The sequence below is a fragment of the Temnothorax curvispinosus genome, unplaced genomic scaffold (genome assembly GCF_003070985.1).
Source record: "Temnothorax curvispinosus isolate PA1 unplaced genomic scaffold, ASM307098v1 QBEX01010373.1, whole genome shotgun sequence".
Lineage (NCBI taxonomy): Eukaryota > Metazoa > Arthropoda > Insecta > Hymenoptera > Formicidae > Temnothorax > Temnothorax curvispinosus.
Genome location: NW_020220153.1, coordinates 80,228 through 97,293, shown reverse-complemented (window position 1 = coordinate 97,293; position 17,066 = coordinate 80,228). Strand labels below are relative to the sequence as shown.

The following is a 17,066-nucleotide window of genomic DNA, read 5'->3' as shown; positions in this document are numbered from 1 at the left end:
ATTGTAATGTAAACTCTTGAACTGCCGATAGTTGGATTACCTGACAGCTTTACTCATATTCACCAACATGCTATCTTTGTACCAGATGAAATCTATGCTGTAGCTTCCTTGAGCAGCGCACGACAAAACGATTTGCTCTCCCAAGTGAACCTCGTAATCGTTTACTTGATTAATACGGAGACTCTGAAACGCGAGGTTTTTTAGCGTTTTTCAGTTATACCGCAATTAATCACACTTTCAAAAACGTTAGTTTTGTTTTTGTTAACTGAGATTTTTAACTCCAACTTAAATCTTCGACTTCTTTAGAGGAATTAGAGAGAAGGCGGAGAATGATCTTCAATATCATTCAAATCTCGAATAACTCTAATATATAATAATGTATATGATTCTGTTCTGCTTTAACGCGTTAATGTTCAAATGTACATATGTTACTAAAATCAAACACGAGCCAGTAAATAACTAACAATGACTTTTTAATTTGACCAAACTGGCTATCTTTACTTAACCCTTTTCGGTCACACTTCCCGAGAATCCCGTACCGGTCACACTGGGTGAAATACACCCCCAGCGTGTTTGCACGTGTATAAAAAATTGTAGGTGACCTTAAAGAAAAAAAAAATATCCTGTTGTAGTTTAAGTCTTCCTTAAAAAGACTGTATAGGTTTGATTTGCAAAAAATTAATTTAACATATGTAAAAAAATTGTTGAACAAAAAGTCGGAAAAGTGACTTTTCACAAAAACTAATGTAACTTTTTCAATTTTTAAGATATTTTAATTTTTCAAACGGTTTTTTCATCCTCAGATGACGCACTTTTCACTCATTATTGCAGTTTATGCGGCCGTTCCAAAAAGTGTGTTGATTTTGAGGTATAAAGGTGCGATTTTTTGCAGAAAAAAATGCCGAGAGAGAACTAACGGGCCGAAAAATATACCACCGACGGGGATCGATACTTGGAAGGTCCCAACTACCTGTAGATAGCGGCACAAGGCCCATTTCCATTGGTTTACTGGGTCGTTTTCGAAGTCAAAATAAACGTTGGGGTGTAGACCCCATAGTGTGACCGTTAAGGGTTAATATAATTGTCACGACGCCGCGACGCGACGTTTCGATTGATTTTGGTCCTTTTCAAGTCTGAATCTATCTAAGTCATGAAAGCTGAATTTAAGTTGGTTAGACCAAAAGATCTCCTTAACTTGTCACGTCGTGAAAATTATATTAAATAAAGATAGCCAGTTTGGTTGAAATAAAAAGCTATTATTGTATAATGTTACCTATATACTTATATGAATTACCTGTAACTTAAGCGCGGGCTTTTGTTGGAAGGTGAAGTGCGTGGACTCCAACGCAATTTCACTGAGACGTCGACGCTGCACGAGTCGATTGAGGGACTCGCGAATTTTATCACCGTCGTCGGAATGCCCGAAAAAATGAAAAGTAACTTCGGCCGTTGGTCTGTTGAAGGAAACGGCATACAGTAAAACAGCGACTGAGCGTAAAGGATATTTCTCGCAAAAAAAAAAAAAAAAAGGTATATTTATTTCTTCAGTACGTTACTTCAAAACAAAGTGTATTCTAATTTATTAGCAAGAGAGAGGAAAGGAATAACTGATCCAAAGTACTTTATACAAAAATAATTTCAGACGCGATCCGTTTTGATATTTTGCATATAACTGTTACGTTTTATCCTCGAATGTGTACCTCTACTCACGTCACGTTCAGGATTTTTAATTCCTCCATGGAAGTGATATTGGAGTTCTTTAAGTATCTTGCAAGCTACGGGAAAAATTTTTATGAATTAAGCGAGCACGAATTATACGATTTCGTATAGATAGAGATAGAATAAGATGTAAAAGATATGTATGGGAAATAAAAAAGCCTTTTGTGTGTTCTTCTTATACATATATCATATAATATTATCAATGGCGATGTTATACATTTACATTGTTTTTCGACATCAGCTGTCGATGTTTATAAAGCATACATAACAAAGATCAGTTTGTCTTGTGACAAACGTGTATACAATTGATAGATATATACGTCGCATACGCTAATCAATATTTCATATCCTACGACCACCGAGCGAGTGATTCCGAAAGAAACACCACTCGTCTGATCGCAATCGTTGTTCTAGCAATTAACAGATCTGCCCTCCTGATCAGCTGCTTCGCTTCACACTTTCTGCATTCGAGTAGAAATAAGTACTCGTGTGTCGGTGGAGAGAAAAGAAAGAGAAGAATTGAAGGAGAGTACGGAAAGTGTTTTCAAGCAGCAGCTAAAAACTCACGGACTTGGCGAGATGGATAGAATAAATCTCGCTTACATATATTTACATTTCAATATAAACTGTCCATTATTAGCAGCCTCGTTGGCGAGGCACACAGGACACGTTGCTTGCCGAGTCGAAACTCCCCCTGATCCTTCGCGTGGAGAATCTCTCCGACGCAGGGACCTCAGCAAATGGCTTCGGCTTGTGTAAGACCGCACGTAATCCGGTCCTTTAGTTTCAGCTCTCAAGGACCAGTCTTTGAGTGTCACTTCGGCAACTTAGGCAGCTTAGGAAAATATGAATCGTCGTTGCTTATCAGGACGCACGATAGGTCCGTGCCTCCCGGGCACAAGTGGAGCTGTATCGTCTCCTTGGACACGCTCAGCACCTGGATCCCGATCTCCCGGCAATAAGCCTCGAGCAGGGTCATCTGAAGGTGGCTGGCCGCGTCCATCTCGACGTCGTAGGGCACCAGGCAGACGCTGCCCCGGCTGTTGCACCCTCTGGAAGCCAGCTCTCGAAGGGTCGGCAGCATGCCGCAGGTGACGGTGCTCCCGTAGCAGCGCGACTCCTCGCACCACGACGATTTCCCGCTGTAAGTCATTCTCGATCAATCATTTGCGCATCGGTCCGTTACGTAAGCCGGCGCGCGACAGTGTAGAGCAAATACTTGGAATTGCCACAACGAGTTTCACGGAATCGCTGTGTGACGCGACAATTTATACGCTTATACGCGGAAGACGCGGAGCGTTTCGAGACGCTCGTAACTTTCGAGTCGCTCCGGCAATTGGCGAGGACAATTTTTACCGTGTCAAAGATGTTAAAAAGTTTCAAAATATTCTTCTGCAAGCTTCCGATAACGGATAGTAATTTCTGCGGAGTCAAAAGATAAGAAGCGAGATATTTGTATTTCTCTCAAGAATCTTATTATTATCTCCGATAAAATAAATAATTTCTGCAATGTCAAAGATACGGAAATATGCAAGGTAAGATTTATTATTGCACAACGTGAAACTACAATTTCTCACATCAGAAGAAACGAAAGAAGAGAGATCGGAGATAGATCGACGTTACCTCGTCGTGACCAAGCATTTCTTTATCACCGCTGAGAGAACCACGGCCAAGTCATGCTACTCCTTCGAGTGTGCGTGCGAGCCACGTGGAAATCCCGTGCACCGAGAGTACTCTTTTTTTTTGCGCGCGATAGCTACCTGTCGGTCATCGTGGTCTGCGCGTGGTAGGATTGCGGCTGGCAGCGAGTCATATCTGTGGGTATATCCTCGTCTGTCGGTTCGAGCCTCAATGCGCCTCGCTTGCACACTTCACTGAACGTGGGAATTCTCGTGGGCTCGGAAAGGTCCGTGGGACGAATTTTCGGCGCTGTCGTCGACTGACTTTGGCAAGCTGGAGCTGGAGCCGGCTACCGAATCACTTCCTAGTTGCCCGCGGTGTTTTCCTTTTCTCCGCTTTCACTCAACTTCGCTCTGACGCAAACTCGCGCAACACTCGCGTAACGTTCTCTTGCAGATGAGCTCTTCGAGCGGCTCTGCTCAAGAGGTTCTTCTCTCACCAAGACGGTATGACCTCGCAAGCGTGGCGCAGGCGGCTTTTATAGAAATCGCTCTCCCACTACCGGCGCTAACTCGTCACCGCCGTCCCCTCCACGGTTTCACGGGTATTCCATCGCTTGGGTATGTACATAACGGAGCTTTTTATCGATACGCACACCCGGCGCGGCGGACTTTACCGGGAAACCCAAGGAAAAAGGTCGCGCGGATAGAAAGAGAGAGAGAGAGAGACTCGCTCTAACCGAGTTAGATCCTGGGCACCGAATTTCCCGGAGAGAGTAGAATAGCAATCACTTTCGTATCCTAGAACGCAAGTTCTCTGCAGAGAATACAAGACAGAAAAAAGGAATTGACGAAAAAAGATGAATAATTAAAACAATAAAATATTTTTCATATAAAAAGTATATAAAATGTGTATAAGTATATATTTTCTTTCTCTTGTATAATCTCTGTTCTTGTGTACAGAAAAAAGTAATAAGAATTAAAAAACAATTAAGAGAATTTTTTGCATTATTTTTTTTAACAAAAAGTAAAATTGCGATTAGATTATATAATATTTTATATATAATCATTTTATGTGTATATACGATTATTTCTACATTTATATCACCATGTGTGTGGGCAATTTTTCTTAATTTTCTCAAACTCATTTTTTATTTAAAAAATAAATATGAAAATTATTAGATAGGAATTTTACCAGAGGACTGGAGAACCTCTATTATAGTTCCGCTACAATCTACATAAAAGAGGCGACGAAAACATTGTTGGAAATTATAGAGGTATTTCTCTCTTCTCTCTGTACTCAGCTTACAAAATATGAAAATTATTCTCTCAATTGTTTTTTATTTTTTTTCTTATTATTTTTTCCTGTATATAAGAACCAAAATTATACAAGAAAAAGAAAACATATGAACATATTTTATATATACATAATTCTGCTTTATATATATATAAAAACATATATATTTGCATGTTATATAAAACATTTTATATATAAAATTTATATATAAAAACATATTTACATACGTTTTTATATGAAAAATTTTTCTCACAACCAAAGAATAACAAAAATGCATTTCGTAATAAGAACAATTTCATGCAAACACGTGCGAAGTCAGGATCTTATCTCGAAGTAACAAAAACAGAATTAGGTAAACAATTCCAGTTAAAAGGCAACGATCAACATTCATATGAGATTAGAATTGGACAATAAGTTGTGAAACTTATATGGGAATTGTAAAAAGAAACACATGTACAGGGTGTTCCAGGTCAATAAAACTTCAAGGTCTTATAGGAAATTAAATTTGGAACAAAAAAGTTTCGAAAACACAGGTCCGGAAACGCTTTGTTGAAAAGTTATAGCTATTAAATTTCGAAAAATCACATTTTATTGATGATCTTTAAAAATAACCCTTCAAAAAAACCTTTCATTTATTTGAAAAAAGTAATTAAATAAATCTGGTGGCAATTAAATAATCTATATATATAAAATAGAATGTCTGTATGTATGTATGTATGTATGTTCTTTATACACTCTTAAACTATTCGACCGAATTTTTACCAAAAGTATATAAAATAGGGGTAGAATTTTCCGGGGAGTGTTATAGAGTGTATAGTTTTTCGTTACCGATTTTTTTGAGAACCGGTATCCGAAATTTTTCCAATTTTTCGGGAAATAATTGACCGAATCTTAAAAAATTGTATACAAAATAGGGGTAGAATTTCCCAGAGAGTGCCATAAACTGTATAGTTTTTCGTTACCGATTTTTTTGGGAATTGGTATCCGAACTGATAAAGGAATATTTTTCGATTAAGGATATTAAAACACAAATGAAGTCGTTTGAAGAAAAACGACTCCCGGACGAAGCCCGGGTAACCAGCTAGTAAATAAACTAAATTACACCAATCTCATTTAATTCTGATAAGGCGTTCAAAAGAAAATAAGCTCAAAACAACGAAAAAAGCAGAAACTTGAAAAAACCTTTTGATGATCTTTGTATAAATACTACATTCGTAGCGTTCGCTTTAGTGTAATAATTAGTAGGGAGTAATTTTTTTAAATAAAAAAAACCGTGATTTTTTAAATTTTTATTAGCTATAACTTTTTAATGAAGCGTTTCCTATGCGGACCTATACTTATAGGAACTTTTTTGTTCCAAATTCAATTTCCTATAAGATCCTGAAATTTTATTGACTGATCTGGAACACCCTGTATAAATATGTCACAAAAATTAAAATTGTGAGCAATAAAGAAGGAATAATTTTATCTGCCGAGGAATCCCAAGATAATTAACAATGGCAAATACCAGAGCGCCGATATGAAAATAAACTGATTCATAGAGTCTCGTATGTATGATTCAGCTTAACGCCACTGGAACATATCGTATTATTTGCTGATCGATAAATATATATAGATGTAGTGTCGATTTTTGCGCATGTTTGCGTATGTAGCTTTTAAGCGATTCGCTGAAACATCGGTTGAACATAAGTTCAAGGTAAGTTTGTGAGAAAAATAGCCTTCCCTGTTTTTGTATATGTTCCTTGTATAACTAATTATTCTCCGATTAAGATATGGTAGAGCTTCAGTAAATAAAAAGATATCTTTACAGTTGAATCTAAATTTCCCGTTATTATTCCATATTCATTGCGACTCGGAGTTCGCGAAATTTGCAACATTAATCAAAGAGTAATCAAAACAAAACAGAACGAGCCTGCCCGTTGACCGTATTATTGATGTCTCATCATGTTTCTCTCACAGAGAATTGCATAAGAACATTATATGAATATGAATGTCGCTTTTTGCCTCACAGTTTTAACTATAAATATTTGTAGTGGAAAAGTCACAGCGTTAATCCCGATGGTTCAACGAATAATAAATATTTATTAATATTGACGGGAATATCGCTCCATATATCAATAAAAAAATTACGTCCAAACAAATTTAAATGACGCAATTAATTATACGCGTTAAACTTTCAGCGGAATAAAAATTCCACCGGAATCTACCGAGAACCAGCCGTGTTAGAAAACATAATTACTTAGTAGCAGCGCAAACAATTTTCACCGACGACGAGAGACAGCGTTCAGGTCGAGGGTGACGCTTCACATCAATTTATACGGATTATCTAGCGATCTCATCGTTACGTCCAACTTCTTCGATTCACGACACGTGCGTTATTTGTATGTAAATCGTCATGATGACATTGCCTTCTAGCGAAGTTCATCGAGAACTGGAAAATTCATCGCAAGAAAAAACCCAAGTCTGAAAATAGGTCCAGAGCATTTTAATACACTTTCGTAATTTAATTGCTCGTTAAAGTAACTCCGAATGACTTCGTGAGTGCATTTGAAAAGAGTTATAAGCGAGGCCGCGAAAACTCTTGCCTTTTGCATCATACAGACATCCAATATCAATATCTCGTTTCATCATCCGCAAACACCTGACCAGGAACAGCCATGTTCATCGACTGTTGCGCGCGACTATATCGGTCAATAAACTTCATTTTGATAGACGATCCGCGACGACTACGCGTATCATCTTCGAATCGATTATACGTACGTCGCGTTATATTAATGGTACGTATATATACGCTTTGCGAAGATGATGCAAGTCACGGATGCTTTGTTCCATCGATGTGTATATTTCATCAGCCGTTTAATTTCCGCGATAATGGAAACGAAGGATTAAATCCACCTGGAAAAATACACATCGAGCGGGGAACTTTATGATGAATGTGCCACACGGCATTATTAATTTTCCGCACAATCCGATTTTGTCGCCTAAAAAATTATACATAATTTAGAATAAAATAAAATCAATATTTTCAGTAAATCAATATTTTCTAAACGCAACAAAATAATTTGTTAAGATTTATTTCCTGCAGAAAGAACATATTACTAAAATAATAATAAAAACGTACATTATCAAGCATTTAAAAAAAGAAATGTAAAAAATAATATTACAACGAGACGTTGATATACGTTAAAAGCGTCGGAGAGTAACCAAACACTAAATATAGTCGCATATATAGCAATATGAAGAGATGATTATGTGAATTCCGCGTATACCGCCTCTTTTGATCGTATAAAAATCGCAGAAACCGAAGGTTTGCTTTCGTAACCATTTCATTGCATCGGTCATCCTCTTTGTGTTAATTAACGAATATAATTGCATTTGCTAATATTGCTACTCATGACAAATAGAGAGAGAATGCATAATGCGTATTGCGGAATAAACTGCGCTTATTTCGATGATATAACGAGATTACATCGAAGGGAATTATCCTTAAAGGTTAATAAATTATGCTATATTGTACGGATATATTGTGTAAATAAATATATTTAAATCAATTTTAGAACTAATTTTGGGACGTATATTTCTGAATTATAAAAATATAATTGTTTAACTAGTTTTAACTAGTTTTTTTAATTCTCATTCTGGAAGGAAGACTATTCTTCCTAAAAAGATACTTTAAATAGAACGATATATATTGAAGGATTCTAAAGACATTTGCCAATTAAAAGCATTATAATAGTTATAGAGAAAAATAATTCTCAAAAGTTACAAATCAGATGGATTTCTAAAAGTTTTCACCTGTTTCTTACTCGGAAACAAAATTTTTGTCATTCAAAGAAGCAACAGGTGTTTTTTTTTTTCGTATCTCTAACTGATCTGATAAAACATTTTATAACTGAAGGATCGAGGGGAAATCCCAAATATCTTGGACATAGATTAACGTCTTTGGTAGATATCCACTTTAAAACGAGACATATAACTGGAAACATTTTAATAATTAGCACAATTCTGCTATCGTCCGCAGCCGTTTTTCCTTATTACTCTCGCGTGTTACGAATGCCGTTTGCGTAAATGCAAATTTCTCTGGGGAATAACTGCAACGTTGACAAAACTGACATACTTATTGGAGTATAATGAGGAAATTTTCGTATTTAACGTAAAATATTTTAAAAGTGTTTTTACTATCTTATTTCTCAAAATGCTTTCAATGCGCTTTATTATAAAATTTCCAGAAATTAAGACGCAGAAGTTTTTGAAATAAATAACGAACAAAATATTTTCTGTATTTAAGATTCTCAAGTTAAACGTAACTTAACTAATCGATAATCTTATCGCGAGCATAAAATAAAACAAAATCATTAATGCTGTGATATATTTCTTGAAAGATAATCACTTATCGGCGTCTTTATTGAAAACCGGTAGTTATCAATGATCATGTCTCTCCCCCTTTGTCATTTTGTAAAAATGATTTGATTCTCAGATGTAGAATATATTTTTAGACTTTTCTGAAAGCCACACGTAACAAACAGTCTATAATTAGCCATTCTTTCTAGGTTTCGAAGATAGCGATGATTATCAGGAAAAACATATGTTTAAAGAAACTACTTTTCGCACGAAAATTTTCAAGAAGTACAAACGAGGCGTGGGACAATTTTCTACGTAATAGCCACAGAACGTCGCTTAAAAGATTTATTCAGAATCATTACGACGTAGCGAATACGATCTTGAGAAACACGGAGATGACTCGCGATCATTTGACTCCGGAACTGAAGTTATTCCTGCTAACAGAGAACTGTCCCTTATATCACGAGCCATTCATTGATAAAAGTACAGATGGAAGATTCGATTTCTTGACCAGAAACGTATTTCAAGATCCATTTTGGTCTATATACTGGCCTGGAGGCCAAGTACTTACGAGATTCATTCTGGACGAAAAGGAAAGAATTTTAGGGAGCATGGCACAAAATGCGAGAAAAGATGGAATAAGGATACTGGATTTGGGTGCGGGATGCGGCGCTACGGCGATAGCTGCAAAATTAATGAATGAAACGTGTAAGATTGTTGCAAATGACATCAGCAAAGGTTGGTATATACAACAGTTAATTATTAATTTTTTATTATTATTAACTTAAATAAAGGTATATGGTGATAATAATTCTATTCTTGAAAAAACTTGAAGCGAGTTGACATTAAAAACACATATTAATTATTAATATATGCAAATATACATATGTTATAAATAACTTCGGAATTAAATCTGTACAATATTTCCTTAAATATATAGAATAAAATTTTATCTTCAGATCATAATTAAGAGTCTCTGGGTTTCTCATCAGTTATACTTCAAAAATAATTGTCGTCTCGTGAATGTACATTTATTAAAAAAAGGTAAATTTACGTTATTCAAAGGACATATAAGAATAAAATAAAACCGCGAATTTGAGTCCCGACTCGATTTCTCTACTCGACGCGCCGTAATTGCAATACCCTTGACTGATAACGTAACTGATAACATAATCAGCTAGATATACGCCATATGTGTGTTGAGAGAGTTCTAATAAGATAAACCCATTAATCTGAAAAAAGTAGAATGATCGTGCAGGAATCTAAGAGTCATCGATGTCGCAATTATTATTGACATTACGGCAAAAATATGACACCATAATATTTTACAATAATGCAACAAGTATTGAAAAGAAAAACTGGTTTCATTATCAATAAATATTACATGATAAATAGACGTTTGATTCATTAACAATCGTACAAAAACTGCACCAAAAGACGATTGCGACAATTCATAAATCTTCCAAGATAAATATGCGTATCAATGTTGCTCATAATATAACAGCATATGCACGCGGTATTGCGTTTGCTCGCAGTTTCCTCGAAATAATAAAAAACGTCGAAAAAAGAACTTTCACCTCATGTGAAGTTCCATGAATGTGAAGGAAGTAGGGGAGAAAGAAGATCCGTGTTGTTCAGGGAATGGCCTGTCTCGATTGCGACTCGCGCCAAGATTGAGAGGGTGACGAAACGTGCCAATGGCGTAATGTTAAGTGGATCACTTTACACAAACCCTAGTTTAACAGTTTAACTAATAGGCTTTAAACAAAGCGCTTCTCGTTTCCAAAGAAGAGGAAATTATGAAAAACGAGAAAAGTGGAATGCCAAATTTGCATCTCTCATGTATATGTCCATGTTAATTAAATTCTTTTCAGTATCTAGAGTAAAATACCTAAGTAAGTTCAGTACCCATAAAGTTACTGTGAAATTTTCCTCTTTCCTAAGAAGTCTCTGACGGGAATTCCCTCGCGACGGGAATATCCAATTGCCTTCGGATTTCATAAGTTACACGTTACACCATTGATCTGAAGAATGTTAGTAGCTAAAAGAAAAACAAGCGACTGAGAATTCAAAGGGAAGACTCGAAAGATTCCCTTTGACGTCACTCTATCTCTGTATGGGTTTATCTGTCGATAAATAGATGTGCGTACACAGCGACACCGATAATTGGTACGAATCCATACGCAGATAAGACCGGATTCCATGGGCATGACTAAAAAAAAAAATTGCATCCAAACGTATCCGCCCGTTTCGTCGTTCGCGTGCCTGCCATGCCTTTGTACGATCGTGTTGCACGGAGCGACCAAAACAGTGCTGATAAGTGGCTGATAGTAACTGTCGCGTTTCGTACTGCGCACAGTACGTAGAATTAATGCCCTCGAGAGCGTTTCTATCAATGACTGCCTCGCGCCAGAGATCCTCCCTTCTGACGTGTCTTCTGCGTGTTTCTTCGCTGATTGAGCTCCCATCGGTTATCATGAAAGTCGTTGACACGTCGTTAATTCTTGATGTAACGCCGCAACTATTGCGCGTTAGAACAAATAGAATAACTCGCATAATACTTGCAAGTCTGGCAGTTTCCTATTACTATTCATCAATGGCATTATTCCCCCTTATTATATTCTTCGCAGAGAGTTCAGGATTAAAATTTTTAATTGAGTAATAACTTGAAAAAATTTACATGATCAATATTGATGCTTCGAATGAAAAACTCACGTCTTGAAAATTAAGCAGGTGAAGAAAGGTGGAAGAAGGTGGGACACAGAACGGGTTTCCCCAGGATTTTACGCAGGCACAAAGAGGAAGGAATTGCCTCTCGTGCGTCAGAGAAAGGCTGTCGATTCCTGGTACTGCATCTGTGTAGCATGCCAAACGATGAATCGTACTTTCTAACAGACGAAGGAAAAATTGAATATTATTGGTTCGTAGAATTCGCTCTAAAATCTATAGAAACAAATTCTCGATACAATTAATAAGGACGCGCTATGCCGAGATTGAAAATAAATAATCGGCATTATAAACCATATTAATCAAATTTTAACATCGTGAATACGTATCCTGGAATCTAGTCTGAAAAATGGAAAATATAAACGAGTTGCGCTAATAACATTTTCTGCTAGATTTTTCTTTGCTTACATTTGGAAGAAATAGTGCTTCTAGTGAAATCCAATGTATACAAATAAGCTTTCCGACATCGTTTGTTTCTCGTAAACTTTAAAATTCGTGGAATGTGATTATTTCGTGGCTGGCATAGCGTTTCATATTAATCTGGCATGCTTTTGGTTCAAATCGATATAAGTCAAGGACGTTGTGTACACGGCACAAAGACGCGTGCGGTCTCCGTTCCAATGTCCACGAGCAAATCAATCGCCATAAGCGACAAAAACTCAATGACATAATATAATAGATACTATCAGCGTTCGAGAATTTCACTTTTTCCTGATTATATCTCTGTTCGTGGTGGCATTCAACCGCAAAGATGAAGATTATTCGACGATTTGATCTTTGCACATATCGATTATCGAACGAATTATTAGATAATATTATAGAATGGATAATAATAGATGCGTATTCTATTTGTATTATTAGTTATGTCCTAAATAAGTGTGTAAGATTTCTTATCAAGAAAACAAAAAATAGTAAAAAAATTAAAAAAATAAATTACAGAACGTCGAATTCGTAATTTTTCAAGCAATTTGTACAAAATTAAAAAAATATCAAATAAAGTAATAGAAACACATCCTAGGAACAAATCAAAATACATTTTTCGTTAACAAAAAATATCTATTCAGATATCTATTAATAATTTTTACATAACAACCATTAATCAATAATTTCTAAAAAGTTCGCATTTCTGAAAACTGTAATTAAAACTAAATAATGAAGTAAATATCTATAATAGATGTAAAAACGTGAGCGACATTCATGAGCAAATTTATTAATAGAATGTATGACTCAGAGTTGTAGGATAGTGATAATTGCGTGCGCGATACGGTCAGGTTACTTGAATGAAAGAATGTCTTTTGATTACTCGCAAATTTAATTATTAGTGATATTAGTGTATTTTGAATTATTAGTAATTCCAATAATTAAAAGAAAAGAGAAATTAAGAAAAAATTTTTAAATGTTACATTCTCTATTAAAATATAGAAAATGTAACATTTAAAAAATATAGTCAGAATATTAAGAATGAGTGAAACGTATGCACAATATTTGCTATTAAATATAATTTTAAATTAAATTATGCAATATTGCATTAAATACTTCTCGTAAAGTAAAATCAAAACCATTAAAATTAAATTATCATCATATTGAAATATACTAACGATAAAATGTAAAAAGCAGCTTATGTTGACAACTAACAAAATAGACACATGTTTCTTTGATTTCAGTCGCTTGCGTAGCTATTGCGATGAATGCGATATTAAACAACGTAGTCATTGAGGTGTTGTGGGAAAACTTGTTAGAAAAACCATTAGAAGGTCTATACGACGTGATCTTTGTGGGTGATTTATTGTACGACGAGGAAATAGCGAACACCTTAATGATCTGGTTGGAAGACGCATATGAACGAGGTGCGCGAATTTATCTAGGAGATCCAGGAAGGCACGGATTGAGCGAAGATCTCAGAAAGCGATTGAGATTGCTACGACGATATTCTTTACCGGAAAACATCAGGAAAGAGAATCACGGTTACGACGTGGCTACTGTGTGGGAATTTGACCAGACTTGAGTGGCTGACGCATATTAGTAATTAAATAAAGGATAAAGAACATTCTAAAGTCCAAAAGTTATTCCAATATTGAACTTCAATTTCTCTTAATTAAATAATATTTAGTATACATTTAGAATGTATCACCATAAAATTTTTCATTTTTAAATGCCTTTGCCTTAGTTTTTAAACGATCCTTCAAATCTTGTAATAGATATGACAGCGAAAATTTTTCATAAATAACTAAATATTTCAGAGAGATATATACATGTATGCTATAATTTTAGTATAATTAGTTAATATTCAGGTAATACATTCATACTGATACTTTACTCTGACGTATATTCGGATATTTCTGTATTGTTACTAAGCATAGCTTACATTCAAGTCGCAATAAATTGATTGCTCCTTGGATTCACGGATTAGATTGTAAGTAACAATGTGTCTGTTCAGACGTGCGTTCTTCAGCGTAAATTGACGCAAATGTACAAAAATCATTACCACATGTAATTGCCATATTGTCGATTGCGATTCAATATACACCGCTGACCGACGTCATGTGCTTGTGCTTACGTTAAACCAGGAATGTAGTTTTACATCGGGAAATCTCTGTAATATTTCCAACAGTCTTCAAAACGCCGCGCGCACGCATGCATGCTATTTTAAAAGCTGAGAATGCTATTTTATTATATAATCCATTTATGCATATCTCGTTTTCACATAAACTCGCATGTACATGCGTCAAAGCATGCGTGGTTGTTCTTTTATTCTTCATACTCTTATCGCAAACACTTTACGAAGTGCGTCACTATCAAAACAAAATCTATATCATTTTGGCAAACGATTGTTGTTAAACAATATAAACAATATATAAATGTTTTTTTTTTTATCAAAAACAGCCAAATAAACCAAATATATCTCCTTTTTACTCACCTGCTTGCTGACAAATAATTCCAAACTTCCCTGTTGAGATATCAGACCCGTGCGGAGAGACGTAACGTTCGACAACTTGATTCTGCATTCGTACCTCGATCGATCTACGAATACAAAGTCCATGCGTCATATAAAATGTTCCAAGTTCGTCGCATTTTCTTTTACATTACAAATTCTTTGAGTAATTTCGAATACATATTTTAGCTTGACCAAAGTGCAAAAACGCTAATGTTTTAATCAATCAAGCTTCAGATATATAACTAGGTAAAATAATATCCTTTGTTTCATTTCGATAAAGTTTATATTTAAGCTTAATTACAAAGCTATTTAATTTTAAATGTTAAATAACATTTTCAAAAAAATTAAAATTGATCGAAAAGTTTAAGCTAAAAAAAAAACTATGCTGAAGACTCGCAAAATACATAAAGAAAAACAACGTCTAATAATAAACTATTAGATATGCAAAAGATTAAAACTCACTGTTGTATATCTTTGTGCCGTCTTTACAAGTGCACGGTTGCTCCTGCTCGTCAACAGGACATTGCAGTATGCAATTCTCCGATGCGCATTCTGTGAAGATATAACTAATCAGTTCTTTCGAATTCCAGAGATTCTCGTGTTTTCACGCGACTTTCACTCGCGACTTTACTCAGCCTTATCATTAACGATGAGAATGAATAATCTGTGTACCGAAATAAAACGGATCAAACATATCTAATCAAGATAAAATATTACCGGTGTCTGAGGTGTCTAAAAGACGAGTTTCGCAATTGTGCCCAACGTAACCATCCGGACAATCACAGTGCATTGCTTCTGCCCCAATTTGCCTGTAATAAATGCAGCTAATTACTCATTCCGCAAACCGCCTCATCTCTTAAAAATTTTTTTTTTAATTATAAGATATTATATGTAAAAATATAAAAAATATATAAAATTTATATATATATGAATTATAATATATAAATTTATATATATATAAATTTATATATATATATATATATATATATATATATATATATATATCTTTATGGTTCGGCATATGTTGGGACCGACCATAAGCGATGTATACATACGTATACGTTGATATACATCGACATCCTAACTTGTATTCCGGAAGTATTTTCCATATGTATAATCAAAATACAAAGATATATCAAAATTAAGCTTCCTTATATGTTTTGTTAATTGTCGGTACCACTAAAAAATACATAAATATCTGATTATAAGCAATATACATAACGTGAAATGCAGTATACATGTTCTTGCAATAGCCATTTACATCGTATTTCGTAGTTAGTCATCGTTTGTACACATTATATAAACTATTATATAAAAAAAAGGATGCTTTTTATGCTTAGTAATTTAATAGGACCGCGAGAATTTTAACTATTTCTCTAAGCTATCGATATATAATGTAAAGATTATTGCGAGTTCAGAAAACTCAAAAGTTTCCGTGTGTCACCAATCTTCATCGTAAAGTTCTATAATTTCTGCAAAATGATATAAGAAAAAAATCGTGAATTCTACAATAACTTTTACTTTTAATAAAAATACGTCTTACATTTCTATTCCGATTACACAATATTTTTTTTACCTTTAAAAATAGTGTACACTAACTACAGAAATTATACGCAGAATTACTATTAATACTATTGTTTCAAAAATTTTTGCCAGCGGCGTATTACACTGTACAAAAAAAGCACAAGAACGAATCTTGCAGCATTTGATAATTTTTTGGACGCAGAAAACGATTCCGTTTGCCAAATTGCTGTGTCACAATTTTGAGATATTTGCCATTAAAGTTGCAAAAATGAGCTACTTTAGTGTATTTTAGCATATTATAACTGCGATATGTGACGTATCGGAGAATTTTAAGCAATCAAAATTAAGTATGATTCGTCATTATTGTAGTTGTAATATGTCAAAATACACTAAAATAGCCCATTTTTGCTAACTGCAAATATGTCAAAATTGTGACGTGATAGAGCAATTTGGCAAATGGGATCGTTTTCTGCGGCCAAAAAACTGTCGAATGCCGCAAGGTTCGTTCTTGTGCTTTTTCTTGCTGTACAGTGTAATGCATCGAGTAAAATATTGCAAGTTCTCAAGTAACCAAACGTATAGATGAAATTAATTAAGAAATATTTAAACTGAGCGGTCATGCTATTTACCATTGTACCGAGGAAATCCGCTCTCGTATGTAACGATACGTCGTAGAGTATAATTTTGATTTGGCTGTAAGTTTTTGGTATTTCGCGGTGCATCGCGAAATATCAAAAAACTCACAGAGCCAAATCAAAATTTATACTCTACGACGTATCGTTACATACGAGGACCATTTCCTCGGTGCAATTGTAAATAGCAGGACAGCCCAGTTTAAATATTTTCTAATTAATTTAATCTGTACGTACGATTACTTGCAATATTTTATTCTGTGCATTATTTA

General features: G+C 34.9%; 3 protein-coding genes across 9 annotated transcripts in view; 1 reads left to right on the top strand and 2 right to left on the bottom strand.

The window, feature by feature from the left end:
- Positions 1 to 17,066, bottom strand: part of LOC112460187 — a 31,943-nt gene that overhangs the window by 7,815 nt on the left and 7,062 nt on the right. For all 5 annotated transcript variants that reach the window (XM_025024781.1, XM_025024776.1, XM_025024777.1 and 2 more), the window contains exons 4-9: positions 15,356 to 15,447; positions 15,101 to 15,190; positions 14,621 to 14,724; positions 1,711 to 1,775; positions 1,295 to 1,454; positions 41 to 183 (exon numbers count right to left, since the gene is read on the bottom strand). In XM_025024781.1, coding sequence (XP_024880549.1) covers positions 41 to 183; positions 1,295 to 1,454; positions 1,711 to 1,775; positions 14,621 to 14,724; positions 15,101 to 15,190; positions 15,356 to 15,447 — 654 coding nt within the window. The remainder of the gene's footprint in view (positions 1 to 40; positions 184 to 1,294; positions 1,455 to 1,710; positions 1,776 to 14,620; positions 14,725 to 15,100; positions 15,191 to 15,355; positions 15,448 to 17,066) is intronic.
- On the bottom strand, positions 1,889 to 3,852 carry LOC112460190. Its single transcript, XM_025024786.1, has 2 exons — positions 3,480 to 3,852; positions 1,889 to 2,861 (listed from the first exon to the last, which is right to left on the bottom strand). Exons 1-2 carry the CDS (start codon positions 3,530 to 3,532, stop codon positions 2,534 to 2,536), a joined length of 381 nt encoding a protein of 126 aa, XP_024880554.1. The 5' UTR covers positions 3,533 to 3,852; the 3' UTR covers positions 1,889 to 2,533.
- LOC112460189 (electron transfer flavoprotein beta subunit lysine methyltransferase-like) lies at positions 3,873 to 14,100 on the top strand. 3 transcript variants are annotated; one of them, XM_025024784.1, is made up of 4 exons: positions 3,873 to 3,959; positions 6,816 to 7,005; positions 9,186 to 9,714; positions 13,368 to 14,100. In XM_025024784.1, exons 3-4 carry the CDS (start codon positions 9,201 to 9,203, stop codon positions 13,706 to 13,708), a joined length of 855 nt encoding a protein of 284 aa, XP_024880552.1. In that variant the 5' UTR covers positions 3,873 to 3,959; positions 6,816 to 7,005; positions 9,186 to 9,200; the 3' UTR covers positions 13,709 to 14,100. The 3 variants fall into 3 exon arrangements, with proteins under 3 accessions (XP_024880552.1, XP_024880553.1, XP_024880551.1); XM_025024785.1 differs by lacking the exon at positions 6,816 to 7,005 and having other exon boundaries at positions 3,879 to 3,959; XM_025024783.1 differs by lacking the exon at positions 3,873 to 3,959 and having other exon boundaries at positions 5,540 to 7,005.